We start from the raw sequence: 27,443 nt of genomic DNA, 5'->3' as shown, positions 1-27,443 counted from the left end.
GCACCGTGAAAATGGTCACAGGTCATTTCACGCCGCTGACAGCTTGCCTGTGCAAACGTGTGTGTGTGTGTGTGCGCTAAACACGAGCAGAATGTAAGACGAAAAAATTGTCTGCAAAAATAGACATTCAAACATGATCAGTTGCTAATCCCCTCCTAGCGAATGATACTGCGCCTACTCCGCACACCTGCTAGCTTCATCAGATAGCTGAAATAAATCCAAGTTATCATAAAAAAAAAAAAAAAAAAGCATAATGGCTGTCATAAAAACAAAAATCTTTTCATGATGCTGCAAATTTCTTTGCTTGTGATTTATGGAACAGGAAGATTTAATACTCCAAACACACCTGGGAAGTTGACTAGTAGGGACCACAAAGGGTAACATTGTGTTCTCGGGTCAGCAAATTATACGTCAGATTAAAAAATAATTCCTCATTCTCAACAGCGAAATGTCCGCTCGGGCCTGTCAACAGAACCCGAATCAAACCAGGTGGCGGCGAGGAGGCACCAACACCTGCACGGAAGCAAACCCAATTTCTGTAAGATCTTACATTTGAAAAAAAAAGCAGTGTAGTAGCAAAACAAAGATTTTATTTACAAGAAATAGTGCGCTAAGACGTAACAAGTTATGCAAAAAAACAAAAAAACACTGAAATGCATCCATCACATTATTGTCTAATACTATCACAACAAACAGACGTATGAAAGTATTTGCGGCACTTGTGAAACAAAAAAAAAAATCTCAGCTTTTTCAATAGCAGCATGGTGGAGTCCAGAGGTGTAATTTTTTTTTTACAATTTCTGCGTATTCTGCATCCTCTGCCGCCTTCGAGCCAAAGCTTCTTGCTTCTTACGTTCGATTTCTTCTGCCGAACACTTGCCCGTCATCTGGTTGGTGACGAACACTGCGGATGAGAAGAAAAACGGAAAATGAGAAGAAAAAATTAGAAAAGGTCTGGTTCTCGAATTCATCACCTTTGTTGCTTTTCACCGCCGCGTTGCACACGTTCCTCTTCAAGGCCGACAAGGGTTCCTGCTTTGTCGGCACGCGGCATCCTATCGGGAGATTCGTGTAAACCGGAGCTTTCCATCCTTGGTTGACCTTCACAGTGTTGCCTGGTAACGAACTGGACCGCATGATGGTGCGAGGCGATTTCCTGTTAGCGGGCAACGTTTGGTGGATGGCGAGAGGCGTGGCGGCAGGGGTGGACTGTGCGGGTTGAGAGAGACTTTCCACGCTGTCGCACGCCTGGTAGAAGAGAGCGTCGTCATCCCCGTCGTCCCATTCGCAGTCGGAGAGCTTGTTGGTGGATGTTTCTGGCTTGGGTTGAACGGTTTGGAAGTAAGAGTTGGTCTCCAACTTAAAAGTGCTTCGAGTGGTGGGCTTGACTTTGGGACAAAAGTCCCGCAGGTTGGTCAGAGCGGATTGCCGGACCGGGCTGCCATCCTGGTCGGGATTCTGCATCAGGTCCAGCAAAGAAGAATCGTTGAGCAGGTCGTCGTTGTCCCAGTCGTCGTCAAAGTCGCCACACTTGCTGCTTGACTCCTTGACTTTTTCAGGACCAGGATTGGACTTGTTGAGCTGGCTTTTGTCCTGGGATGATTTGGAGGAGACCGGGCTGAGGCCGCCGCTGACCTTCTGAGTGGACGAGTCAAAAAGGGCTCGGAGATCGGCCTCGGTTTGGTTCAGTGGTGACGGCGTCTCTGTTGGCGTTTTGTCAATTTGGTTGTTGTTGTTGAGCTGGGCCGACGCCTGCTTGTCTTGCTGCATGTTCTCGTCAAACTGCCGGGCCAGTTTTATCAGCTCGTTCACGTTGTTCTGCCTGGAGAAGGGAGCCATCGTTTTTTACTCACTGAATCAAGGTACAATTGTCTTTTTTTTTGGTGACAAACTCACCGATGGGATTTCTTCCTCATTCTGGTTCTGGGTGCGTCAGGGGTCAAGGGGGTCGGGCTGCAGAGCCACTGCCACAGAGGTGACAGTGGACCTCTTGGTTTTGTGTCCTGCCAAATGCAAAAATCAAAGATGACTACGCTAGTTTACCATTACTTTTTTTTCTCCCATTAGAAAAGCAGCTAACCTTTGGCGCAATGAGATTGACGATGTCAGATATTTCCAAGGTTCTCACATTCGGCCCAACCGCTGAAAACAAAAAGCAGGTTAGAGGAACAATAAATGGGCAATGGACTTTTTAATAGCCTGTATGCAAATAGTTGGGTCTTTCGAATACCTGTCATCTTGTATCTAAGATTACGTCGAGAAAATTGTGTCTTTCAGCTAAAATAGGAAGCAAATTACACATTGTTGTTTTGATTTTTACCAGTGGGGGGTGACATGGCACCCCAAACGATGTCTTGTGATGGCTCCAGGTCATTTGAAGAGTCTCCATGGTTGGATTCACTGAATATGCAGTGGGCTCGGCGCGGAGGACTTTGCAGATCTTTGAACATGAAATGGAGTTTAATGTCATGTTCACTTCTCTGTCCAAAGTTTTTTTTTAGCCACTGTGCAATTCATTTTTATCCATTGATTCCGAGTTTGTCTGGATAATTTTAAGGAGAAATTGTTTTAGCAATTCTGTAGTTCGAAATGTGTCCTCAAATTTCAATTTTATGTATGCAAAAGTTTGCACTGTGTGCAACAGTGCAAACTTTTGTTTTTATTTTTTAATTCTTGACTTGTTTTTCACCTACTACCCCTCCCCCATCACTCCTGCCTGCTACAGATGCAAAACAAAAATATGCAAAACAAACATGCACGTCAATCATTGCATGTTCATTATTCACCTTTGCAGATATTCGCTAAGGGAACTTGGTCGTCCTTCTTGTCCTGACTTTTTCCGTGAAAAACTTTGGAAACTGACCGAGACGGATCAGTGGAGGATGCACACGACGAAGATGACGAAGCGGTAATCGTGGAAGCCGTCCTCGGCTTGGACATGGTGAGTTAAGCCGTTGTGAGCGACGTAGCTTCTGCTCAACATTATTTTGTTGATCGACTCAAATCGATTCCAAATAGCGACGACACTTTATTGTTGTGTTGTCGCCTTCAGTCGAGTATTTTCAAGCGCGCCACCATGTTTGTTTGTGACGTCATACGGAAGCCTGGAAGGTTTTGGGAAGCGGGAAACGCGAAGCAGCAAAACAGTCGTGAAGCATAAGGCAAGTTTCTTTAACTGTTTTTAGAAGTATAGTGTTTTATTGAAATTTTACATCTAAGAAATGAAAAATGCTAGACTCTGTATTTTAAATGTGCTTATAAGCAATATTGTTTCGTAATCTTATTATCAAAAGTCCACTTAAAATTTTTTTTAAACCAAAATCCAAACGAAATGGAATTGACTTGAGGTAGACATATTTTTTAAAACCTTTAACAATACAACATTGAATGAATTGTACTCATAAAGTTTTGAAAAGATTAATATTTTGTATATCGGCAGCCAATCAGGCATTCATACACAGTGAAAGATACAAAAAGAACATTAAAAAAATATGTTTTCTTTTTTAATTGAACATAATTAGCTTGTGCAAGTCATGTTAATCGCAGCCTTTAGGGGGCGCTCATTCTCGCACGCATTAGCTACTGTATAACTCCTTGATTTACTTTGCAGCCTGGGCTGCTTTTGGTCCTTTTCCAGAAGTTCCTCTTGCGTCTTTCTACCTTCACCACACACGTTCTATTTATCGTTGACGCCTGGCTTGTTTAGAGGCAATTAGAGCGCTAATTGTGCAAAAATTCTTTACGGCGGCCAGGCGGGTTTTGCGGCAAAAAAAGTCAACAACGCATGGCTGCTTGCCCGAGCAGCTGCTGGCGTTTATGGCGAGGAAAAGCGGGGACCACGTCGTCGGGGGATTGGGGCAGGTGTAGGCTGCGAAGAAGAAGAGGAAGTTGTTGGGTGGACGCCAGTTTGTTGAGATGATAAGAAGCTAACAAATAATAACCACTTTGAAGGCCCGCAGCAACGCATCTCTGAGGAGTCACAAGTCAGGCTATGCAGTGAATTGCCGCCATATTGAGCCTCTTCCAATTGCCGCCATATTGAGCCTCTTCCTTTTCAGTAATACAACATACATGCTAAATTACATTAGCCAGTTGATGGCGTTTTGCATTTATGCTTAGCATTAAGCTAGCGGGCTTTTGTAACATGAAATGACAACAATCTTTGTAAAATGATTCCACACAACTGTATCGTAAAGCTAAGTCAGATAAAATAAAAATAAGACTGAAATGAAGCATTTTTTTGCTCCCGAAATGCCACCTTTGAGATTTGAGAATTGCTTTCTACTCCATTGCAGTATCGATTTAAATTTGATGAATCCTTTCGGCATCCCTCTCGATGTACATTGCGGATTTTCCTTCTATTGCGAGTGGGACCGCAACGTATCCCTCACTGCCTATCCCCACGTTGGTTGCATCTCAGATTGTGCCAATATGGCCTCGGGCTCTCGGGTGACAGCTAGCATGTGGGGCGGTGGAGAGCTTCCAAAAGAACCGCCGCGTGCCAACTCGCTGGGATTATGAGCTGTCTCGCTGCCAACGGAAAGCGTCAAAACCAAGCGGCCGCTTCTTCCCCAGGCTCCCCGTCGGACGGAATCCCGCTGGCCGTTTCGCTCGTGTGGAAAGGAAGAGCTGAAGGCTCGGGCAGCTGGCGTTTGGGAACGATTGGGAATACCGAAACACAAGCGTGAGGAACATTCCGAACAAAGTCAACGAGGACGAGCCTCGACTTTTTACTGTATGCGACAAACTGGTGGTGTTCAAAGTCCGGCCCGGGGGCCATTTGCGCCCCTTATTTATAATAACACAGCTGATGATAAATGTCCCGCAGAGTGCTGGAGTGATTAAATATTCAGATAAGCCACCCCCACGTCCACCGTCCCATCACATCCACACCTCCTTCATTTGCCTGGTGAGGAGAAGCAATCAATTCCCACGTGGAGCGACAGTCATGTCATATTTATATGAATATGCAAGAGCATGGCTGGCACATTAAGATGAATTTGGCACATATGCGCTTTTAAGGGGTGAGGCCGTGAGAGTCATGTGACCGGACACGTCATTAAGCACAAGGACACGGACACCATTTTGTCCGTCTTAGGTGTGTCGCACCGCATTCCCTCTGGTTCGTTTACTTAAAACGTTTGGACTAATAATAATGATAATATTTTTAAAATCCTTTCAATTAATCAATTAGCCAAATATTTAAGATAAATGATTAAATAATAGATAATGAAGAAATACATTTTTAAATAATAAAAAAAAGAACTGCTGAATGAATGCAAAACCCATTTTAACATTCTTAACTGTCTTACAAGTGTAAAAATAATTTAATTTTGTGTAATGACATGCTCGACACTTTCCTGGCGCATTTTTCAAAATCTTGCCCTTTGTTTTCCTTTTCAGTTTTTTTCCCCTTTCCTGGGCGACGTGTGTATGCGCGGTGTACGGCAGCACCCCCCTGCCGCCCCCCTGCAGAGGCAACCCCTCCCGGGTTAATGATGACAGGAAGCGGGCCAGATGGCAGCGGCGCGCGACCTCCTCTCGGGAGAGCCGGCAGCTGAGGAGGATGAAATATGCCAGGTGAGCGCTAACAGTGATACATGACATCAGGAGCTGTGATTTATAAGCTCACCTGTCTTTTGCTTTTTAAGGGCATTCTTAAGGCAAAATTGTTTTAAATACACAACACCTCATCCTATTTGATGTTTAGTTTGACAACAAGTTTGTGTATTACCATTCCTCCCGTCAGTCCTGCAGCTCCATCTCGCAATTTGAAACTCATCCGCGGCACTCGAGTCGACGCACACGCTCGACAACATCAAAACGCTAATTTGCATTCCACATTTTGCCAAATTCATTTGCATCCACATTTTGCCAAATTCACGCCGGTACTGTACACTAAAGGATATTAACAAACTTCCAAATTGGTTCTGGGTAAATAAATGACATTTATTATGAATATGAACACATTTCCATGTAGAAATGTACACCCCGACTTGACACCCCCCCCCCCCCCCCCCCCCCCCCCTTCCTGTCTAAGCTGCGTTTGATCTAAATTTGGCCCCAGTAGCAGAAGTCTTGTACCCGCTGTGATGTTGATATTTTCATACACCGCCTTTTGATGGAGGACCCTCCGCCGGCTTTTATCATCCCGCCGAGCATATGGCGCTGGAGCGGCCACTTTTCACGTACGCCATGCGAGAGTTTTTGTTGCCGCCATCCCTCGGTCCCTTTACGGGGGGGGGAAAAGCGGAGTAGCCTGTAGTTGGGGACTTAAGTGGACCATAAGGCGCCATTTCGCTTTGTAAATTAGACAAAACAAACAAAAAGCAATGTAATTTCCAACAAATTGTGCACACATTAAAACCCCCCCTTTTTCCAACCTCTTAAATTGAATTACATCTATCAAGGACGTTATTATAATTCGTCAAGAAAATGTCCCTCCTTAATTTGGCGAGAAAAGAATTATAATTTAAACATCGAGATATTGTAAACAATTGGACGCCGAGGGCCTCCGCTGATTAGCATTTGTAAAATGTTTACAGCCAATCACCATGAGTACCCGTGTGTTAAAAAAAAAAAAAAGAAAAAAAAGTGCTGCTGGGCTTGTTTTGCTGCTTCTCTCTTTAAATACATTCGTGTCCAGATTGCGGAGCCCGGGAAATGACTCATTAGCATATATTAGCACCTGCGCCGGTTGCCATGTTTGATGTAATTACATCGCTCCCCTGTCGTCGCCGCATTCGCTCCACAAAAGAAGCCTGGCACCTCATGCCATGCATTTTTTAACATGTTATTTGATTTTTTGGGAGCGGAGTGTGTGAAGCTGCTAAAAAAAAAAAAATCATTGTAAACGCAAAATCAGATTCATAACATACTGTTGTCACAATGGCCTTGATCTGCTCAATATAGCTCGAAACTTTGCATTTAATACATTTTTGGTGGGGCAGTGACCCACCAGAAGATGGCGCTGTGATGAAAAAAAGTAAATCCTTCATATATCGTCCTATGCCCCTCCATACAGTACCACACAATAAGAAATACCTCAAAGTTGTAGTCTAACTCATCTTCTCATCTTCTCTCCTCATGCTCATTTGCAACTCTCCCAGCTTCTCAACTTTACCGACTCAAGGCTCCCGGGCCGGATATTTGGCAGGCTTTTCCGGTTAATTTATGAAAAACAAATGTGAAATATGCAGATGTCTTTTTGTTTGAAGCAGATGTTTGTTGCCATTGCCAGGTTTCAATCGGGTGGCCTCAAAGGAGGCCCCCCCCATCTTTGATGTCTGACAGCAACGGAGGGACAATTGGATGAAGTGTGAGCCATCCACAATTACTGTACTCGTGTGTGTGCGCATATGTTACCGATAATATATTCAAGGCCGTTCGGCAACGATAATATCCTGCGCTATAGCGAGACCGTACAATATAAAATTTTACACTCAAGTAGATCCAGGTGCATTCAGTTCTGGATGAGAGAATCGTATTCCGTATTCTTGTATTAAAGAGAAGATGGACTTCAAACTTTTCCTGAATAATAATAATATACAGTATATTCTTATTATGATAATGCACCTTCGTCCTTCCATTCGTGCAAATTAAGGCTGGTGCTCCCGATTCGGGTTCTCTTGATTCTCCTCCTCCGTCTTCTGTCAGCTGCATTGGTGGCTAATTGATGGCGCTCATTAAGGAGTGTGCACCACATAAAAAATGGCAGCAATTATCATTTATCTTGATAAATTATTTAGCGGGGATCATTTTCCTGCCTGGTAGGGGAGCGGGAAGCGTGGTGGTGGGCGGTGTTAGGTGGAGGAGGGACCGCCGAGCTTCCACAGCAATGTGTAAAAACCTCAAATGTTTGAGGTTAGCAATGCTAACGTGCAGCCACTTAGCGTTGGGACATCTACAATCCCATAAATGTTTTTAAAAATATAATACAATGCATCGTAACAAAACGATTTACAAAAACAAAACAATGAATCATTCTATTGGCAGTTAACCATTATCGCCCCCCGTAGGACTGGGGCGGAACAGTATTGACTGTCTTATAATTGGGTTCTGTCGTTAATGATTGATTTTTAGAAAATGCGGTGCGACTTTTGAGTCTTGGTGGAGGTCTGCCCGATCATTTCTGCTGTCAGGAGGAATGCTAGTTACAAATTTATCCTGCTTTTCACTCTTCTATTGTTTTCACACCAAGTGTACTTAATGAGTTACTTTTACATATTCTGTCGTGTGTGTGTGTCTGTGTGTCTGGCGTTGACAGCGGCGTGATTGAATGATGAATGACCCTATTTTTTTTATTATTCTCCAAATGAGCTTGTGGCTCTTTTGATTGGCTTCCCCACATGCAGCAGCAGCCCGTGATTGGCTGCGGAACAATGGTGTTGCTAGCTTGCAACACCGTCTCCATCTGTTCGCACACAACACACACACGAGAAAATGTTCGTGCAACCACCTTTTTGCCCGCATTTCTCAACTAATTATGACTTTTTAATTATTTGGGGTATTTTTTATATATAGATTTGACTCTTAGTGTCAAGTCTAGTGTTTGTAACAACTTCACTTTGCACACATGCCACACAAACACACATACACACACTAGAAGCAGCGCTGACCTGACAAGAGGCCGACCAAGATGAATGTATCTTATGTGAGTGACAGGTGTGGCGTCGGTCGGGGTTGAAGGGCAGAGGGCCTCGTTAATCAACAGGCTGACAGGTGCCATTCAGGGCCCACCCGACAATCACCACCCACACGGACCCTCGCACACACATACGGCAATATGCTTTGTAATTTAAAGCCGCTTTTCTACCAAATGCTCCAGTTCAATTGAGTGAATCTTTTTCAATTTGGAGTGGGGTTCCCCAGGAAACTATCCGAGGTCCATTTATCTTTTATGAAGGGTAACGCAACCAGTGGGCATTAGTGGAATAAAAATATTAGAGAATCAAATCTCAACTCACATAGGCAATGAGTAGCATACGTGTGTATGGAAAGTGTGCATGAAGTGATATTTTATGAGCTATTAATTGCAGGGCAGGCTGCTAATTAGCGCGGTGTCATGCATCATCGTTAGACGTCGGAGTGACATTTTTTATCTTCATTAGAGATGCGCCGCCATCGTTCTTCACACTCTCATTAGGCCTTTTGTTTTACTTCCACAGACGCACCCCTGCCGCGTATACGCTCGTTAAGAGGTGGGGCGATGCTCCCTTTATTAGCATGTAGCATATTCAGAAAAATATTTATTTATTTGTCTCAGAGCATCCAGAATCATGCGATTTCAAACTTAATTCTCATTTTAATACTCATAATACATAATTATTTGGTTCCAACTTTTTATTATATCAAATATTTTACGTTGTTGTATTTTTTAAAATTAGGCTATGTGTTAATATATTTTTTAATGGAATTTACTGCCTCCAGTTGAGTGTGATTGAGGCTTTTCTCGGTCCTTTCTCAAATAAATACCAATGAGAAGAATGTTTAAACTTCTCTTTATTTAATCCATTGACATGTGAGAGTCCATTTAAGTGAAGTTGAGCATTCAGGAGCAACGCTGCCGCGTCCACATAATCAATGACGGTTGACCTCTATATCTAAACAGCGTTTAGAAGGCAGAATCACCAATTAATACATTTAAATCAGTGCTAAAATTAACATTTTGATACCTTCAATGCTATACAAAGTTTATAATTACCTATAGATACCACAAAATTGCAGTAAAGCACTATTTTTGTCTAAAAAAAAGTCCGTCTCAAGCATAAAAACAACATATTGTCAATGAGTTTGTCAATGAATAATGGAAGCCAACGTTATTGATTCTTTGCTGCCTCTAACCTCTCAGCAATGGTGCTAATGCTACACGCTAGTGGAGGGCGGTGAACCCCTAAACTTTTACGCCCTGCAAATTTTTATTCTTACCCTTCAGCGCGTCCCCCCTCCCCACCCACACCGATTGCGCCCAGCAACGAGGCCACGCATGATGATGCGTGCGCCGCCATTTCCCGCCATGTTATCTTAATTGTCCCGCCAAGTACGTTCAATGGTTATATTATCAATTTATGGCCACTTTTGCCACCCCATTAATCCCGCTGTTAAAACAGGGTAACTGCGCTCGCTCCGGTGCATAAAAAGCTGTTCTGCCATTGCCTGAGGCTGCCTCAGCTTTTTTTATTTTTTTTATTTAAACCCGTCTACTTGAAGACAAGATATTGTATGATGAAATAATAATAGGTAGGTGATAGATATTTACTGTGATTTTTTTTTTTTACTGTTTACAAAAATAGACACCTTACTCAATACAAGCTAATACGGCGAGCTAACATTTTACTGTAACCTTATTGGCTATGGTTGACGTTAACTTTAGAAGCTAATGATAGCGGTAACATTCGAAGCTAATATTGGAAGCAACTGTAGAAGCTAATGATATTGTAATTTGGGAAATTAATGTTGAAGCTACAGTCGGAAGCTAACTTAAGGCTAACAATAGTCAAAATGCTAGCGAGGATCTTGTGGCGTTATAGCTGAGAAAGAACGCTGGTAAACTTGTCAAGGTAAAGTACAATAAGTGGCCCAATGGAACCAAAAGGCTCATTTAATATTAAAATCTTTTGAGATTTGTATATTTACATTTTAAACTAGAGGTGGAGCACTAATGACTTTTTTTCCTACTTGCGTCACTAACTTCACTATGCGTAAAGGAGTCATCAAACAGCGTCAATACGTGTGTGTGTGTGTGTGTGTGTGTGTGTGTATGTCAGAGGCGGAAAAACTGCCGCAGCAGTAATTGCCTGACCTTTACGGCAGGCGGGATAGTCTCATTAAGCCTGATGGATAATGATGGCGCTGCTACGTGAAGCACTGCGATAATGAAACAACACAACAGCCTTCATGCTGGAGGCTTACTGGAGGTGGCGGTGGGGGGTCGTGACAGAAGGCTGATAACCCAGAGAGAGGAGCCCTTTCTGGGATAACGACGCCACACCGTGTAACCCCCCCCCCTCCAACGCCCCACTCCCGGAGGTGTCAGCCTTCTTCCGCACATGGGCCCGGGTCAGGGCCGCGTGTCAGTCATGTCGGTGACATCTCGCTTTTGATTGGACACCCTCGTGTCGCTAAATTGGGGGCTCTCGCCATTAAGGCTAACGAGTGGCCGTGCTGAGCCTTTGTATGCAAATTAGCTTCTAGGAGCTATAAAAAGATTTTTTTTTTCCTGCTCATAAATGTAGCAATCTATCACAGATTGAATTGGTTTTAATTTTGCTTGATTATTTGGTTATTGTTCAATTAGCAATTTGCAAAAATAAGAATAGTAAAAGCATGTTAATTAGAAGTGTGTGATGACGTCATCATTTTGACCTGAGATGGGAGGGGGGGTACTCATGAGCATCCGAAACAGTCCAGTAGCCAAAACCAGCAGGGGGTGCTGACACCCTGACAACCATTTCTCCATGCTAACATCCACTCTTCTTCCCCCCCTCCTCCTCTTCTTCCCCCTTTCTTTACTTCTGGTGTGTTTTTGCTTTTTAGTCTTCACACCAAAAATTTGTGATGACATGTTTTTTTTCATGCAAACATCAAAATGTATTCTTTGAGATGCTTTCTCACTCCAAAAAACCCACAAGCAGGAAAATAGTTGACATTTGTCTTAAAAAATATACATAATATTAATAAACTGCGAGGGGGGGGCAAAAATGTGAGTACACGCTGATGTGCATAATTTGTCAAATGTCACATTTTTCCGCCTCTAATGATTAAAAAGTGCTTTTTATTCACCACGTTGAACTATTAGGGTCACATGAAATGTCCCATTAATTACACAATCCTAATTATTATAACTTTCAATCATGCCCCAATTATTCAACTTGTACCAATGTGTGTGCTGGTAATTAATTCCCATTTTAATTATTTTTATCCCCGCCGTAGACATTCAAATGTAAGTGCCATGTGACATTGTAGATGACGATTTGTGACTTTGTTAAATGAGATTGATTAAAAAAATAAATTAAGATAAGCATGGAAAGTAAGGATGAAGTATTGCTATTAATTGTTTTGCACAGTAAACCGAAATATGGAAAAAAATCTAATAAAACATAATACCACTTTACCAAAGTCAAATTAAGTTTAAAGACATTAAAATTAGTAGTAATAACAGCTAGCACCTAATGTGTTGAAGGATGAATTTATAATTAAAGTGTGATTTTATTAATTATAATAATGCTAAGTTACTATGACACAATTTTAAAAATATTTAAAATCAAGTTCCGAAAAATAATAGTATTATAATAGTAATAATACCAACTGCTACTGTATATTATTATTGGATTGTTACTTTTATCATATTAGTATTATAATAATTGATATAATTATGTTATTGGAATTAGACTGTTTGATAAAATAGATTGAGTTTGACATATTGGTTGATGCTTGTGACATTAAATTTAAAATACTGAATTAATAATTACTTGTAAAAAGGCTGTTTACCAATAATGTAGTATTTTGCACAATAAATATAAATACACAAAAAAGTTTTATATTTCTGTACATAATTGACACGAATGAATAAATAAAATAATAGTAGTGACAGTTATGAACAGCAATAACTATTATTGTACTACATTATTTTGTATTCTATTTCAATACAATAGAATTTATTATTCTTGGTAGTTTGTATAATCACACACATAATTAACTTGATATATTGTATCTGATTTATTGATATTATTGAATTGATCAAAAAACAATTCATGATTCTTTCACACAATGAATAAAAAAAAGCGCACTGGTTTTATTTACGTTTTAATACGTAATTAATAAAATAAGTGCCTCTGTATTTCGTCGCAGTGTCGCCTCCCAGGCCTGCGTTTGATAAATGCAGCTTCCATTCAAACGTGCACACTCATAATTCCTAAACGTCTTCTTACACACACGTCATATCTCTCATCATAACGTATGAACGTCCATAAGCGTCCCCTCACGTGAGTTATCTCGACTGTGCCAGCTCCATCCTGCTCTATTAATTGATGTTTGATGACAATATTACCTTTATGACTTCATTTGGCCTCATTTACAGCAAATGTATACCCTTGCGCCACATGATCGATGACGTTCCTTTAATAGACTGGAGGGGGGGGGGGGGGGGGGGGCGTACATTTGCTAAACTCACATTTTCAGCCATGTTATGAAAATCCATTGCAGGAGTGGTATCAAAATGGGGATAATAATACTCTATTTTTATTAAATTCACTAGGTTTATTAATTTAAATCAAATTTTGCTAGTTCTTGTCAAGGCCTATATAATATATTAATGCGTATTTTGAATATATGAGTGATTCTAAGCATTATTTTTTTCTCCTCGTTCTTTCAACCTGTTGCTTTTAATTTGTAGTAATATTTTCTGTATTCTCCCATTTACAGGCTGAAGCGGTGGGAGTGAAAGACAAGCCGACATCAGCTTATGTGGTAGGTACACCCTGTGGGAGGGGGAGTAAGGGGGGTGGGGGGAGCATGGAGTGGATCAGCTCAGTGATAGCAGAACCCCCAAGACCCTCCTCCCGCTGGGCCTCACGCCCCAAGACCCCGGGGAGGGTCACAAGTTCAGCTGCCTTTTGTGTGGCAACACGTTGATGTAACAACACCGTGCTCCTTGAGCCCATAGTCTCCACTTTGCTGCGGCGCTCCTATTTCTTGCTAGCCTAATACTAACGCTCACAAATCCACCTTGGAATTTTGAATGACATGCTGAATTTTATCATCTATTAGCACTCAAGCAGATTTATGTAGCTCGGTTGCCTCCGAGTGTGTCGGACTTACGGGATCAGACGGTCGGAGCTATCAATCTGGGAGGGTTTAACGGAGGCCACTGATGGATCTTCTCCATATTTCACGGGCCAGGCCTCCGCAAACAGAATATCCTGCTGTGCTAAAGAAAACAATGTGCTTCTGAGCTGCAAAATATCATCCATCAACCTATCGGGCAGGCAGGCAGTAGAACGAGGGTGGAAATGTTAGCAACCGGGAATGGGGGGGGGGGTCATGCGGCTTGGATGGATACCTGCTTTTCACATCAGAGACGCCTCGGCTCATTCGCCGGCCACAACTGGTCGCTTCTGAAAGCACTGACCCGCTCGCGTATCCTGAAACCCGAGTTTCTGAGCGACTCCGACGCGCCAGGCCCGAGCCGGCCGCCATCAATCAGCCGTCGCGGCCGAGGGGAGGAGACATTCCGGGAGATTAATTGTGGCCTGATGTAAACAAGGAAAGGCTCCAGCTCGCAGGGATCAGTATGCAGTACTGGAGGGAGAGGGGGGGGCGGGGTGTTTTAAGTAGCTGAATGGTTGGACGGCAAATGAGCCAATTGGTGGAAAATATCGTTACTCACTCCAAAAAATTCTTTTCCCTTTCACAAGTGTGTGAAATGTACCAACATGGAACGGGAAAGGTCCAAATTTGATAAGCTGTGAATTCCCCAAGTCCAGAAGCCGTCCTGAGCACTTACACATTAGGACAAGGACAAAAGTTTCTATTTGTATTAATGCTAAGCTAATGGACGCTCTTTCTCCTTACATTCGCCCTCATCGACCTGGTTATTTGTGCAACCTCCTTAAGCAAAAGCATTGCCGTGATTTTCCTTATGATGCCCTGCGGGGACAGGCAAAGACACCTGGCACATTAAGCATGATAACTAATCTATTAATGTTGACTGATTGCCTCATTAAAAGGTTCAAATATAAGTCTAAGCTTATGTGTTAATGACCTGTTAATGCTTCTGTCAATTACGGGCAGGGCTAATGACACCTGCAATGACACCGTATCGCTGTTACCAGTCAAACTTGAATCTCTGTCCCCCCGCCCCGCCAGAGGTTAAGTGGGACGATGATGGTCGGGAAGACGAATGTCAGCACTGTACGCTTGTGTTAGTCTTAATTTCTAAAGGATTTTTATTCATTGAATACTCGAATAACGTTTGGGGTGGAAATCTGTTTTTCTCGGGATACACCTCGGCTCAACCTTAGGTCCTCTTAAGTTTTCTTGGACATACTTTGCTTTATAAATTTCTTATCGCCCCTATTCAGCGAATTGAAAATTGCTAAATTGTAAGCTAAAATAAGAAATGTTTCCTTCTTTTTGTTTTTAAATTCTAGTCGAGACACATCGGCTTCCTTGTCCAAATTGAGATGGTTGACAAAGAACAGGGGAGGTCTGTGGGTTGTTTTCTTACACTGCCACATGCAGAAGTTAATTACGTGATGATTGGGTTTGTATTCAGATTCAGTGAAGTGGGGGGTGCGTTATCCGTTATGAAACCTCAGCCCCATCCCGAAGCTCCCTGATGCTAGGCTGTCTCCGTGTCGCTTGGTATTCGTCACCTCGCTGTGCCAGCTGTGCCATGCAAACCCTCCCGATCTTTGTCTCTTGATGCGTTTTCCTTTTCTTCCATGCTGTTTGGATGTCCAATGATAGCTAATACTCCATGACAACCTGACACAACGCACAGTCCAGGCCCCGGCTCCATCTGCTTTCAATTGAATTTGGCGAGAGGAGTTGGGGGGTAGATGAAGGGATGGCGGACTGGGACAAGATGAAAGCTCAGCACCCCAATGGTCTCACCATCCTTCATTCTTCCTAAATTGCCCCCCCTTCCCCTGCCCTCACCCCATCCGTTCCCTCTCCTCACATATAGCATTAACACCCCCTTGAAAAGTTTCAAATGATAGCTGCTCCATCAAAGGGCTCCTCAAATATGGTAAAGATCTGCGAGCAGGCCATGGCGTCGCTCATTAGGCCCATTTAGAAGGCTCCAGTGCAGGGGTGGGAAAAGTATGGCCCAGGGGGTCACTTGCGGCCCACTCTTTTTTTTTTTATCTGGTCCTTTATTATCAAGAGTCCTAAATTACTTCTTGCATTAATTTAATCAAGCCTAGGCTAACAAATAGCATCGATTTTGCAGTGTTGTAACAGCAAAGGACATTTGAACACTAACGGTTCCGCAACACATTTAGAAAGACAATATAATAACAGTCGCAGTACAAATTCTTTATCCTTGCAGAAGAAGTCTCGCCACAGTGACCATTAAAAAATACATTTAAAATATTTTAATTTTTTACTTTCAATTTAAATGCTATTTTTCATATTTAAAATACTGCCTTTTTTTTTCATAATTTTACATACACGTTTAGATATTTTGGTTGTTTTTTTTTGGCCAGTCCATCCAATGTATAACGCAGCCCTTGATCACAAAAGTTTGCCCGGCGCGGCCTTGGCGGCGGGTGTTAATAGGGGACATCTTCTTGCAGTTTGCTCCGGTCATAGCGAGATGGAAGAAATGAGACCATTACTACAAGAGCAATTTTCCTAATTATGCGGCACGGATCGTCTTGTCAGTCCGTGGGCTCAGGGAGACAGAAAGTATTAACTCTTTAATGTGACTAACTAACAGGCCCTCGCTCAGGTCGGGCCAGGCCCTTAATGACTTAATGGAAGTCATGATGTAAGGTAAAGCCATATGTGCTCATGTACCAGGCTGGACTCTCTCCAAACCATCCAACCGCGTCCACACCAACATTTTTTCCATCATTTCGACCTCTGGCCATTTGTGTCCGTGTCGATGCAAATGTATTAAAACCTGATCTGGCCGTTTCTAACTTCATATTTAAATCCAGTTGGCTCTTTTGTCCCTCTTCTCCTCTATGTAGCTCATTTCACAAGCCTTATGAATATATTTATGAGATACAAAATCTTCACCATAGCAGATCAGTGTTTGGGAATCAAGTTCATAGTATTTTTTTTCTATATTCGTCCTGTGATTGGCTGGCGCCCAGTTCTCCAAGACTGTACTTCGCTTCTCCTGACCAAATTCAACAGGAATAGGCCAAGGACAAGCAAAATTGATGGATGGTGTGGTTTGTTAGTGCATAAAAAAAAAAAAATTTGAGTAGACGTTTTTTGGCTTGTGCAATGATAGAATTGTCTTGTCGGGTTTTCTCACTTCATCGTGGAAAAGTCTCTTTAACGCGTCAACTTGTTTGTCGTATGCAAAAGGCAGCGAAAGCTCAGAAGATGAAGTAGGTGCTTGGTGATGGCCGCCGCAGATCCGCAGGTGAAGCAGCCTAAATGGAAGGAATGCCGGAGATTGAGATTTCCACCTCATCCATCACACTCGGGCTCCGATGGTGGGAACGCTTCCGGAAGTGATTCATTTCACGCCGCTTCCCATTTACGATGCGTTTAACCGGCAGGGGGTTATCAAGTGCCTTCATATTTTCTCCTAGTCAAATACACGCCGCCATTTCCATAGCGGGTCAATAAAACTCGGCGACCTCGGACTAGCATTAAAAGGCTCAATGCGAGGGAGCAAAGCAGGGGCCCATTGATTAAGTTCATAACTCGGTTTGAGCTGACACGATTTGAAAAATAAGAAAAAGCAATGACTGTAAATCTAACGCCGTGACATAATCGGATGAAAATCAACATGTCGGCCATTTTATGAGCTTCCTTCGCTGCCTTCCCACCGGATGACTATTGACGTCTCGAATGTGCAACAAAGCCATTTTTCGAGTTGTGCTGAGTGACTAATGAGAGCCGATATAGAAATTCAGTTGTTTTGCCGTTGGAAAAAATTCCCTTCTTGTATTGGAACGGTGAGGTCATTTATTTTCCAACCTAGCATGCTAAAGTCCATACGATCAACGGCAATCTGACGCCTAGTACACAAATGTGCCAAAGATAATTTGGGAGAATCAAAAGGATAAAAATACTCAAGTCCTCCCTCACATGTGTGGAATGTTGCAACGTTGAAACATTTCGTCGTTGACACAAAACAGTGAAGAATTCACGGCTAACCAATTCCCACATGGGCCATTTGGAGGTACGTTGGCCTCGTTGGCAGAAAAGCGCCACAGCGTGTGCCCACTTGCACGTTATCAACACCGACAGATGGCCGCTCGCTCCGACAGCTTTCCGGTGTTTAATTATAATCGTAATGGAGGGAAATGAAGATCAATTAAAAGGCAGCCCGATGTTAACGAAGCGGACAGTTGTCCAAAATGTTTATCGTCATAAATGGGGAATGTTTGTACACTTTTATTTGGGATTTTGGCACACACGTGTTAAAGTCGTGACTTTTGGAAGTTGATTGCGGTTTGTTATTTCGAAGGCAATAATGATTCTGGTTTAAATAGTAAATAATAATAACAAATATTTTATATTCAGACATTTATTAGCATATTGTTTTCATTTGACTTACACGTAATTTATTTTGGTTATTATTATTATTTTTTTTAATGTGTGATGTTTTTGTGTTTAATATTTTTTATAAGAAATGCTGATTCTTGGCTTCTGGGCTTTGACTGGATTGTCCAAATGACTCCCCCTTGTTGATTTCGAAGCACCCAGCTGCCTTCATTTTAATGAGCATTTGGCTATTTTGTCAGTTTACTCCCTACGTCCGCTGGCGTCAGCCCAAGTGACCTCTGCCAAGGATCCGCGTGTGTCCACCTGAGCGAAAAGGTGATAGGAGGGAGGCCTCCAGATGACAGATGCACGGCGGCGTATTAATAGTGCCGGGGTGCCGCCCTGCCCCTCACCAGGTTTGTTATTGGATGCAAGTGCCACACGCTAAGCATCAAAATGAAAAGCCTGAGGGGGGTGTGAAGAAAATGAGAAGTCAAAGGCGGCACGGTTCGCGCCGTCAACTTACACAACCGTCACGATATGCGATGCATGGAACAATACAACAAACCGGGGCACATTCCTTTGTGCCCCACAAATAGATTTTGATTTTTTAAACAGGCAGGAAGTTCGGCCCTACCACGACCTGAGGAGCGTAAAAAAAAAATCTCCTTTCAAGGACTTCTTCCATCATTCTAAAATTATGTTACAGGCTCGCCAGGAACAAAGGACAGGAATGCGTCGGAGTGTCTGCTGCCTTGTTCAAGGTGCAAACTCCAAAACTGGTCAGGCACGAATTATCAGGAGGAGGGCAGAATGCTGGCTGGACTTCACAGGAGGTGTGTAAAGAACATTTGTTAGACGAGATGTTTATTTTCCTAGTCACCCGCCCCCCCGGATTTTTATTCTTCTTGTAATTGTCCTCTGTTTTCAACTAATTCACATTCCCGGAGAGCACAAGGAATTTGCTGATTTTCAAGAAACGGGACTTTTTATTTTTTGGGGAACAGATATAAAAAGCAGCTCGCCACAATGTCGCAAACATTTCTCGCACTTGTGTTGCCTTTGAAAATCCTCCCGAGTACAAAATGTGCGAGCCAGCCAGGCCTCAGACTGGGATGTAAAAAAAAAAAAAAAGCTCCTCCTGCAGACGTGATGGAACCACGGCAACATGCGAAGGATTCGCTGATGTCATGATGTGTGCCGCTCGATAAAACGCTGCAGTGATTTTTCAGTTTACTGTTGTTGTATCGTATAATGTGCAAATCCAAACAAGCCCTTTTGGCTCCCAATGAATGCAAATCTGGTAAACAGCCTCTCATAGCACATAATCAGTGAAATCCTCCAGGCAAACACACTTAGCCTCCTTGATCCCAAAGTCAAACTCCAGGGTTGTGGAGGAGGGTGCCGATGGTGGTGGGTGGGTTGGGGGTGTCTGCAGAACATTGCTAGCCAGCAGCCCCCCGGGCTAATCCCAAGAGGGGGTACGAGCGAGCGGGAATGTGGAATACGTTGTCTCATCCCGGCGTTAATGGGGGATTACACGTGTTAACACGGAGCTCACAGTGGGCCCGGCCAAAGGGGCCGCGCTGGTGCGCTAAGGCCTTTAGCATATGAATAAGGACAACTGAATGGACGCTTGAGAGTGAGAGCTGACACTCCACGTAACCGCGGGACAAAAAAAAAAATCATTATTGGTTTGCTCTTTGGTGATGAAGAGCGACTCGAGATGTATTCCAATTGGGAAGTCGTCCGTAGAATCAAAATCGTGACTCAAAATGATCGCATTTTAATTTAATCGAATATTTAAACCCAGTTATCAAATAACAGCAATAAATATACAAATAGAAAGACACCTTTCAATATTAGAATAATATAGGTGTGTAAAAAATAATCCCCAAAAAACTCTACATATTTGAAGTGCAACCTCTTCATCAGATGTTTTGTTGAGTCATTATTATGAATGGACGCAGTGCAGTGTTGATTTGGTGAAGGTCACAAGCAACTTTGAAGACCAGTCTGGTCCTCTCACACATTTCCACGTGTGTGTGTGTGTGACCATACATTGTACGTAACACCCCCCCCAATCCCGCGCTGAGATGAGAGGAATAAGCGTTGGCACAGCTCGTGATTTATGGCCCTCTCTCAGCGCACTCTTATCTGCTGCTGCTGCATGCAGCTGAATGACAATGGAGGACTGCTCGCATTATGCTGGCCGGCCTCGCCCCTCACATTCTGGACACTGCAGATTACATCTAGCCTCGTGATTTATGGAGCCATTTTGAGAAAGAAGGAGGCTTGTTGAAGGGGGTGGTGCGCTTTCCAAGGCTGAATGATGCCTACATTTGAAGAAAGGTGGGATTTCGGTCATAATATTAGGTATATCTGCATCATTTAATTGCTAGCATGTTAGCATTTGTTATGCATTAGCAACCTGCTTGCACATTAACAACTAGCATGTTAGCATTTTAGCACGTTCCATCTGTAATGATGAGAGACTACGGCAAGGTCTAATATCGATATCGACCTCTGTTCTTTCTCTGCCCAAGTTGCACACATTAGCATACCGACTGTTAGCATGTTAGCATTCCATCTAATTGGAAATAAACATGCGCTTACCAGCGATTACCCCACCATTCCCCTCCTTATATAAACCTCATTTGAACTGCCGTTTGTGAGATTACATTAGAAGAGGAAGGAGAAGCATTTGATCCAAACAAAGATTTTTATATGCATGCTAAGCTAGTAAAAACTGCGCTGTGACCTTTCTACTAGCTGGGGAGTGCTACTACTCCGCAAGGAACAGCTGTGAACAAATGTAAATATTCATATAAATGTCATTCTGGCTTTTTAACAGGCAAGCCTTCCCCTTTTCCTGTTTTTCCGCACCACGCCTGCACAATGTCCGCCAGCCAGGCCTCAAGTGGCTAGCTGATGATGTCTCCCACAATACGTTCCTGCACTGATGACAGCCCAAACTCGAGGTGGGAATTGCAGAGAAATTCATGCTGTGCTATTTTTTGGAATCACTCTAATATCAAGGTACAATAATGATACACACAGATGCGTCACAAAAAATCCCAAAATATTGACGGTACCACAATTGAGACATTATGTGATCATCAAAACACATCTTGGCTGAACTGTGTGGCTGAACACACACACACACGTGCAGCTCAGAAGGGGTTCTGGACACTGTCATGGGTCCACATGTCAAATGAGCCAAACAACAACAATAATAACGGGAGTCTGTGAAGCATATGGGGCTTGGTACCAGCTGAGAGGGGCCACGTTGGGTCCCCGGTGTGTGTGTGTGCGAGAGTGTGTCCTTCAAAAACGGTCGTTTTCACAGCACACAGGTAACCTCTCAATGTCACAAAGGCAAGAGTAGGCTGATGTATAATATAATATTTATTATAAAAAAAATTTTTGCGTCCATAATCCCAATTAGAGGGCTCATTTTGCATGATTAGGTTATTTTGTGGAGAAATTCATTCATTTATTGTTAATAATAAAAAAATACTGTCAAATAATTAGTTGGTCTCTTTACTGTAAATATTAGCATAAAATTATAAAATGAATTTATTGTTTTAAAAAATAATATTAATATTTTAGATAAATTTCTTACATTTTCTGGAACTTTTTTATTTGGAAGTATATTATTTAGACTGAACAAACCATTCTAAATAATATTCTAGAAATCAATAATAATTTCGCATATCATTTTTTTCACTCATGTTTTAATGAAATAACTGAATCAGCAATGTATTGCAGATAATAGAATAAAAAATATTGGATAATTTATTATAATTACACAAATTAATTTAAAACACAGGAATGAATTGATCTCTTTCATTGACCAAGCCAAATGTTTGGCATTACAAATCCAACTTGGCCCTCGAGCAGCAACTTTTTCCCAGTCCTGCTGTGAAGGATACGGATGTAGCTCGCTTAGCCCAAAAAGCTTTCGACGCAAAGTGTATGTGGCGAAGCGTGTGAAGTCATTCCCGCGGTCCCGCTTGGCGACCGCGACGCTCGGGTTTGGCTGCACCGGCAATGTTTCCGTGTGATCTTCTTCTTCTCCTCCTTCGATGCACTTTGACTAACTGCGGCAATTTCCCTCTAATTGTCGGAACGAGTGTTAGCTCATGTCGTTAAACGCCACCATTTATAAAATGCTGTCATTGGGTTTGGAAGCCGCCGAAATGGTAACGAGTGGAAAACCTGAGGGAAAAAGTCGCCGAGATGAAATTTCTGTTGTTGTTGTGTAACGGCTGTTTCCGAAGCCAGCCGCCCGGCATTTTATGCCATCCATCCAATCCGTCCATCTTCTATTGTTGGACGTCATCTGTCCATCCATCATCCAACTGTCAACCCGCTTGAAGGTTGATACTTCTTACAGTAGTGTTTTTTTTCTGTCCGTCCATCCATCATCCATCCAGCCAACCATAGAATTGCGTCTGTCCATCTAAATCGACTAAAAGATGGATGTGCTGGATAGACGGATCGGTTTTTCGGCGAAACATTTAAATGAAGTCATATTCCTCACGTCTTACTTTTGTTTCTCAATCCCAGTTTTTGCACGCTCGCCTCTTCTACTACCCCCAATCCCTCCATTTCGGCTCACCTCTCGATCCCCCTCGCCTCCCATTTTCTACCTCATCCTTCATTCTGCCGTGTTTTCCCTCTCCGAGCGTATCCCGTAGAGTCTACCTGGACAGAGCCCGCCCCCGCGCAGCTCCCCGCCGTTATTACCCCACCCCATTCCCAGCGGCCGTTCCCCAGGCGGTTGGGCGCGGAGGGCGCAGGCTGGCGGGGGTGATGGATGACCATTAAGGCAGCTTATTGGAAACAGTCTGATTTATGGCCGAGCGCTGCCTCGGCCTAATGGCTTCATTTCTTTCTGCCGCCACATGATGTCACAGCCAAGGTCACCGCGCCAACGCCGGCCCCCCGCCGCTACCCGCCCGATCCCCTTTTGTTGTGGTTTCTCCGGTTGATGACCTAAGAGGGAGCAGGACGAAGGAGGGGAGGCAGGTGGGGGGGGGTGGGGGTTTGTTTGCCAACGCATAGAAGTGATGAACGAGCGTTCGGAGGCGAAATGCTTTGCGTTTGCAGAAATACTTTAGTACAAATTCTGTTTGCGAGGGTAAATTAGTTTTTATTGCCCACGTTCTTAAAGTCTTCCCACCCCCCGCTCCTTCCCAACCTCACTATACAAATGAAAAACCCTTTTCCCCTTCTTTCCGCTTCCACATCTCAATGACGATGAAAACGCACACGCACGGATGTGCACGCAGGTACATGCGAGGTTTTATGGCTTCGCTTCAGACGGCCATTATTCATTTCTACTTTAAATGAACACCATCCAGTATATGAGGCCGACCATTAAGCAGACGATCAATAAGAATGCCATTACAGGTAACGTAAAAGAAGAAGGAAAAACGCTGATATTAGCGCCGCACCAAACAAAATATTTGATCGCGGGCGGCCTCCTGGTTGAAGCCGGGAAGATCCACCGCGCATGCGGTTTGGAAATCGTCGTGTCGGTTGAGGTTATTTATTTACTCGCAGATGCTTAGTCAACACTCCCGTTGATCCCCGATGCGTCTCTTCGGAATCTCCAAGACTGTCTTCTTTGGTGTTTGCTTATCTATATTAAATAAATATTAAATTATATGGAATGCAGATGTCAGATGCAGTTGCTCATCGCTTTGCAGGCACTTAACTTAATATGGAAGGAAGGAAGCAAGGAAGGAAGGAAGGAAAAGATTGTTAAAAGCCACAAAAATGAACTGTATGCTAGCTAGCTAATTGGCTAACTTTGCTGAGCACTACTACGTCAGCACACACACACACACACGCACGTTTATGCACACACACAGGCCCAATCATGGCGTTTGCAGACGAAGCAAACACTAAATTTCAGGCTGCTGCCGAGCAAGCACTTTGTGTTGGGCTGCTTGTGATTTATGACGAATCCTTCTCTCCATTTGTCACTCATGGCAGGAATGTATAATTCAAAACATTCTCCATTTTGTCCCCTCCACACACACCCCCACCACCAACACACACGACCAGATCACATCTACCTGCAAAATACACTCTTGCTGTATTATTTCCACGGATGCTGGGATGAAATGTACTTAAATTTACAATTGGGAATTTTTTAAATATTAAAATAATGCAATTTTTTGTAATATTGGTTTTTATTTTTCACATTCATAATTATACAAAAATATTAAAATAAATAACATATTTTTGGTATACTTTTGTAATGTTTTATTAAATTTGTAACCAGGCATTGATTTCAGTTAGGCGTTCATTTTTTGGTTTGTATACTTTATACAGTTTAAAAAAAAAAAAAGTGTGCATGTCTCGTTTTCATGTTGCTGATTGACATCTCCCCCGACTGAGCCTCATGTCTGCTGTCAAGCTTTTTCTTCGACTTCCCTCACATTTCCTCCAGCCAAACGACACTTGAGAATCTGCTGTCTCACTCAAACACGCCGATTTCTTCACCCCCTCAGGCCACCCTTCCAATTATTATTATTATTTTGCCAACCTGTCCGTCTGGCAAGGCCGCTTCAACCCAAAGGCTTGAAAGCAAATCTCAGGGCCAGCCTAGTGGCTATGCGAGGCTAGGTGAGCTCCGGAATGTCAGCAGCTGATGCTGTTTCCTCCGTGGGGAAAAGTCAGCTCCCTGGGAAAGTCCAACGCGGGCCAAGCATTGTGCGTTTTCTCGGCATGGGCTCGGCGTCAAAGCTCTACTTGACAGTTGAACACGCACATGCTGCTCTTCACACTTCACAGCACGTGTTTGTGAGGCCCGTTCGGATTAAAACCTGTCATCGCAGAACAGGAAGAACTTAAAACCCTAAATCAGGTTTCAAACCCTAACTTGAAACCCTAGTCTTCATTTTACCCCTTAATTTGAAATCCTAAACCTGGTTTAAAAAAAAAAAACAAGCAGAGCCGTATTGCCCTTATTCTGTGCATGTCGCTGTGTTTCGTGATTTATAACGACACACATACACACACAGTAAGTAAATAAAGTCAACGTACTTGAAACTGTGATGAAGACTTGTCTTCTCTGCTGGCTGCACTGTGTTGATTTAAAGACCTGACATTTACAGCCAGCGGCTCCATTATTCACACTCGCACCACAGTGGCAGCGGGAAGCTAGGCTAGTCACTAAGCTAGTAGTTATTAAGCTAGCAGAGGAAGACAGCTGGAGCTTGTGGACCAGGAAGCATCCTGCCGGTTTTGGTTCTCCTGGCGCTAGGTGTGGATTCACAGTGTTTCCAAGAAGTCCAACACTGAACCACACAAGAGAAGTAAAATGTGGGAGTAAAGCAGCTGCTCTGCTTCGTTTAGTCATCGCCTGGCAACACTCGGAGGTCACGATGGATGGTTAGACTCATTTCAAATCCCATCCCTAACTTGATACCATCATTTGAAACCCTAACTTAAAACCCTAAATTGAAACCACAACTCTTACTCAAAACTGTAATCTGTCTTGAAACCTCAATTTGAAGGCCCGACTCCATTTTGAAACCCTCATATCAAACCCAAACAGTAATCTCAAACATTTCCCAGACTTTGCACCCTAATTTGAAACCCCAACTTTGATTTGATCTTCCAATTTGTCCTTAAAACCCCAATTTAAAAACAACCCAAATAAATCCCTGACTCATCCAAACGACATTAGAAAATGGAGATGCAATTAATTAATTACAAAAGAAATTAAACAAGATTTTGTTTTGAAACCTAACCCCGGCTCGAAACCTTACTTTGAATCCCCCGCCTTTCAGCGAGTAAAGTCAAACACTCAGTTTAATGTAGTGGAAAGCAGCTGTTTATTTGGTGACAACCTGGCATGAGTGCCACTCGGCCGTATTGTCTCATTTTCTGCATAAATTATGAATGTTTATCAATCGTTTCAGCCAACTTGGCCCCGACGCTGCTTTTTCTCGCACTTAACTGTTTTCCCAGAAAAAAAAGGCCTTCCGCCTGCCACCAATGTCGTAATGGACGTGCAGAATGACTATCTGTCGGCCATAATAGATGACAATAATGGGAAACTGTCCCTGAGCACTCGTTTGGAGTCTTCCTGCCCATCCGCTGATAGCCTTCATATTTAATTCCCCTCCTATCGGCAGGAAAACAGACACTTTCCGACCATCTACAGGGAGCGCGTTTACAATAAAAGGCCGGCCGAAGCCTCGGCTCACGTTTCCGTCTAACGGCGGCGAGGACATAAACCTCCGGGCCAGACCTCATTTTGTCGGCGCCACGGCCCGAACGCGCGAGAAAATAAAATCAATATGGCTGCACACAATCCGCTTAACTTGTAAAAACGGCTGGGGGAAAAAAAAAAGTTCTCTTATTTCGACTTTTTGGGGCTTTTATTACGATCTTTATTACGAAGTTAGCATTGAGCTATGCTATTGTGTTTGGGCACAGCGTGCTAGGCTATAAGTTAGAATTGTTAGCATGTTAACATTATTATAAGAGTAAATCATTGCTGAATGTGAGTTGTTAGTTGAAATCTTTATGTCAAACCCTAACTCTTTTTTCTACCCCAATTTGAAACCCTACTTTACTTTTATATTGAAGACAATAGAACTAGAAGTGATTGATGACGTTCGAGAACGGCGGCAAGATGCTAGCTGATGTCTTTTTGTGGAAATATATGCTTCCATTAACACACATGCACTGACACACTTATACACACACACGTGCCAGTTTTGCACACGCATGCTCAGACACCGATTGTAACCACATCAATCCACAACCCACTGCTCCATCCTAAAATACACTCTTGAGAGCGCTTGGTGGTGGGAGAATTACGTTGGAACCATTGTAGCGTCGTGTGTGTGCATGTGCGTGTTCCACCGCCTTTAAATGAGCTTCATGCAATATTAAAGAATGCGAAATTAAGTGAGGATGTGCTGGGAGCGCAAACGGTGTGACTGCCCCGCCAAGGGCACCATGGGAAATAAGCGGTCCGGGCGTTCCGTTTGGGGAAAAGCAGACCACTGGATATTATTATTCTCCCTCGCTCGATCCGTCTTTGCTCTCCAACATGGTAATTCTCGCGAGCTATCCGGAGGGGCCTCGTTGGACATATTGAACGTATCGCCATGGTGACCATTTATAGTCGGCATCAAAGTGCTGTGGAAAAAAATTGTCTCGGCGTGAAAAATGAAATAATTCCTACTTTGATGTCAATCTGTGAAAAACATTGAACACATCGGTCAATATGA

The 27,443-nt window shown here is 43.0% G+C and overlaps 1 protein-coding gene and 1 long non-coding RNA gene across 2 annotated transcripts in view; one reads left to right on the top strand and one right to left on the bottom strand.

Moving 5' to 3' along the window:
- Positions 1 to 570: 570 nt before the first annotated feature.
- Positions 571 to 3,110, bottom strand: LOC125978971 (ewing's tumor-associated antigen 1). Its single transcript, XM_049736907.1, has 6 exons — positions 2,787 to 3,110; positions 2,321 to 2,440; positions 2,081 to 2,142; positions 1,897 to 2,003; positions 975 to 1,822; positions 571 to 904 (listed from the first exon to the last, which is right to left on the bottom strand). Exons 1-6 carry the CDS (start codon positions 2,938 to 2,940, stop codon positions 792 to 794), a joined length of 1,404 nt encoding a protein of 467 aa, XP_049592864.1. The 5' UTR covers positions 2,941 to 3,110; the 3' UTR covers positions 571 to 791.
- A 16,508-nt stretch (positions 3,111 to 19,618) lies between these two features.
- The window catches only part of LOC125978977 (uncharacterized), a 29,192-nt gene continuing 21,367 nt past the window's right edge, over positions 19,619 to 27,443 (top strand). The window contains exons 1-2 of the long non-coding RNA XR_011087824.1: positions 19,619 to 20,529; positions 21,032 to 21,158. This is a non-coding gene — a long non-coding RNA (uncharacterized lncRNA). The remainder of the gene's footprint in view (positions 20,530 to 21,031; positions 21,159 to 27,443) is intronic.

The sequence above is a fragment of the Syngnathus scovelli genome, chromosome 12, assembly GCF_024217435.2.
Source record: "Syngnathus scovelli strain Florida chromosome 12, RoL_Ssco_1.2, whole genome shotgun sequence".
NCBI lineage: Eukaryota > Metazoa > Chordata > Actinopteri > Syngnathiformes > Syngnathidae > Syngnathus > Syngnathus scovelli.
Note: the sequence above shows the minus strand (reverse complement) of the source record. Positions and strands in the feature narration are given on the sequence as shown.

What these genes read in the sequence shown, in the direction of transcription:
- LOC125978971 (XM_049736907.1), bottom strand. Translation starts at nt 2,940, where the DNA reads ATGTCCAAGCCGAGGACGGCTTCCACGATTACCGCTTCGTCATCTTCG. An exon ending in TCAATCTCATTGCGCCAAAG is followed by an intron (nt 2,004 to 2,080) that starts GTTAGCTGCTTT and finishes TGCATTTGGCAG; the next exon opens with GACACAAAACCAAGAGGTCC. An exon ending in GGCGGTGAAAAGCAACAAAG is followed by an intron (nt 905 to 974) that starts GTGATGAATTCG and finishes TCTCATCCGCAG; the next exon opens with TGTTCGTCACCAACCAGATG.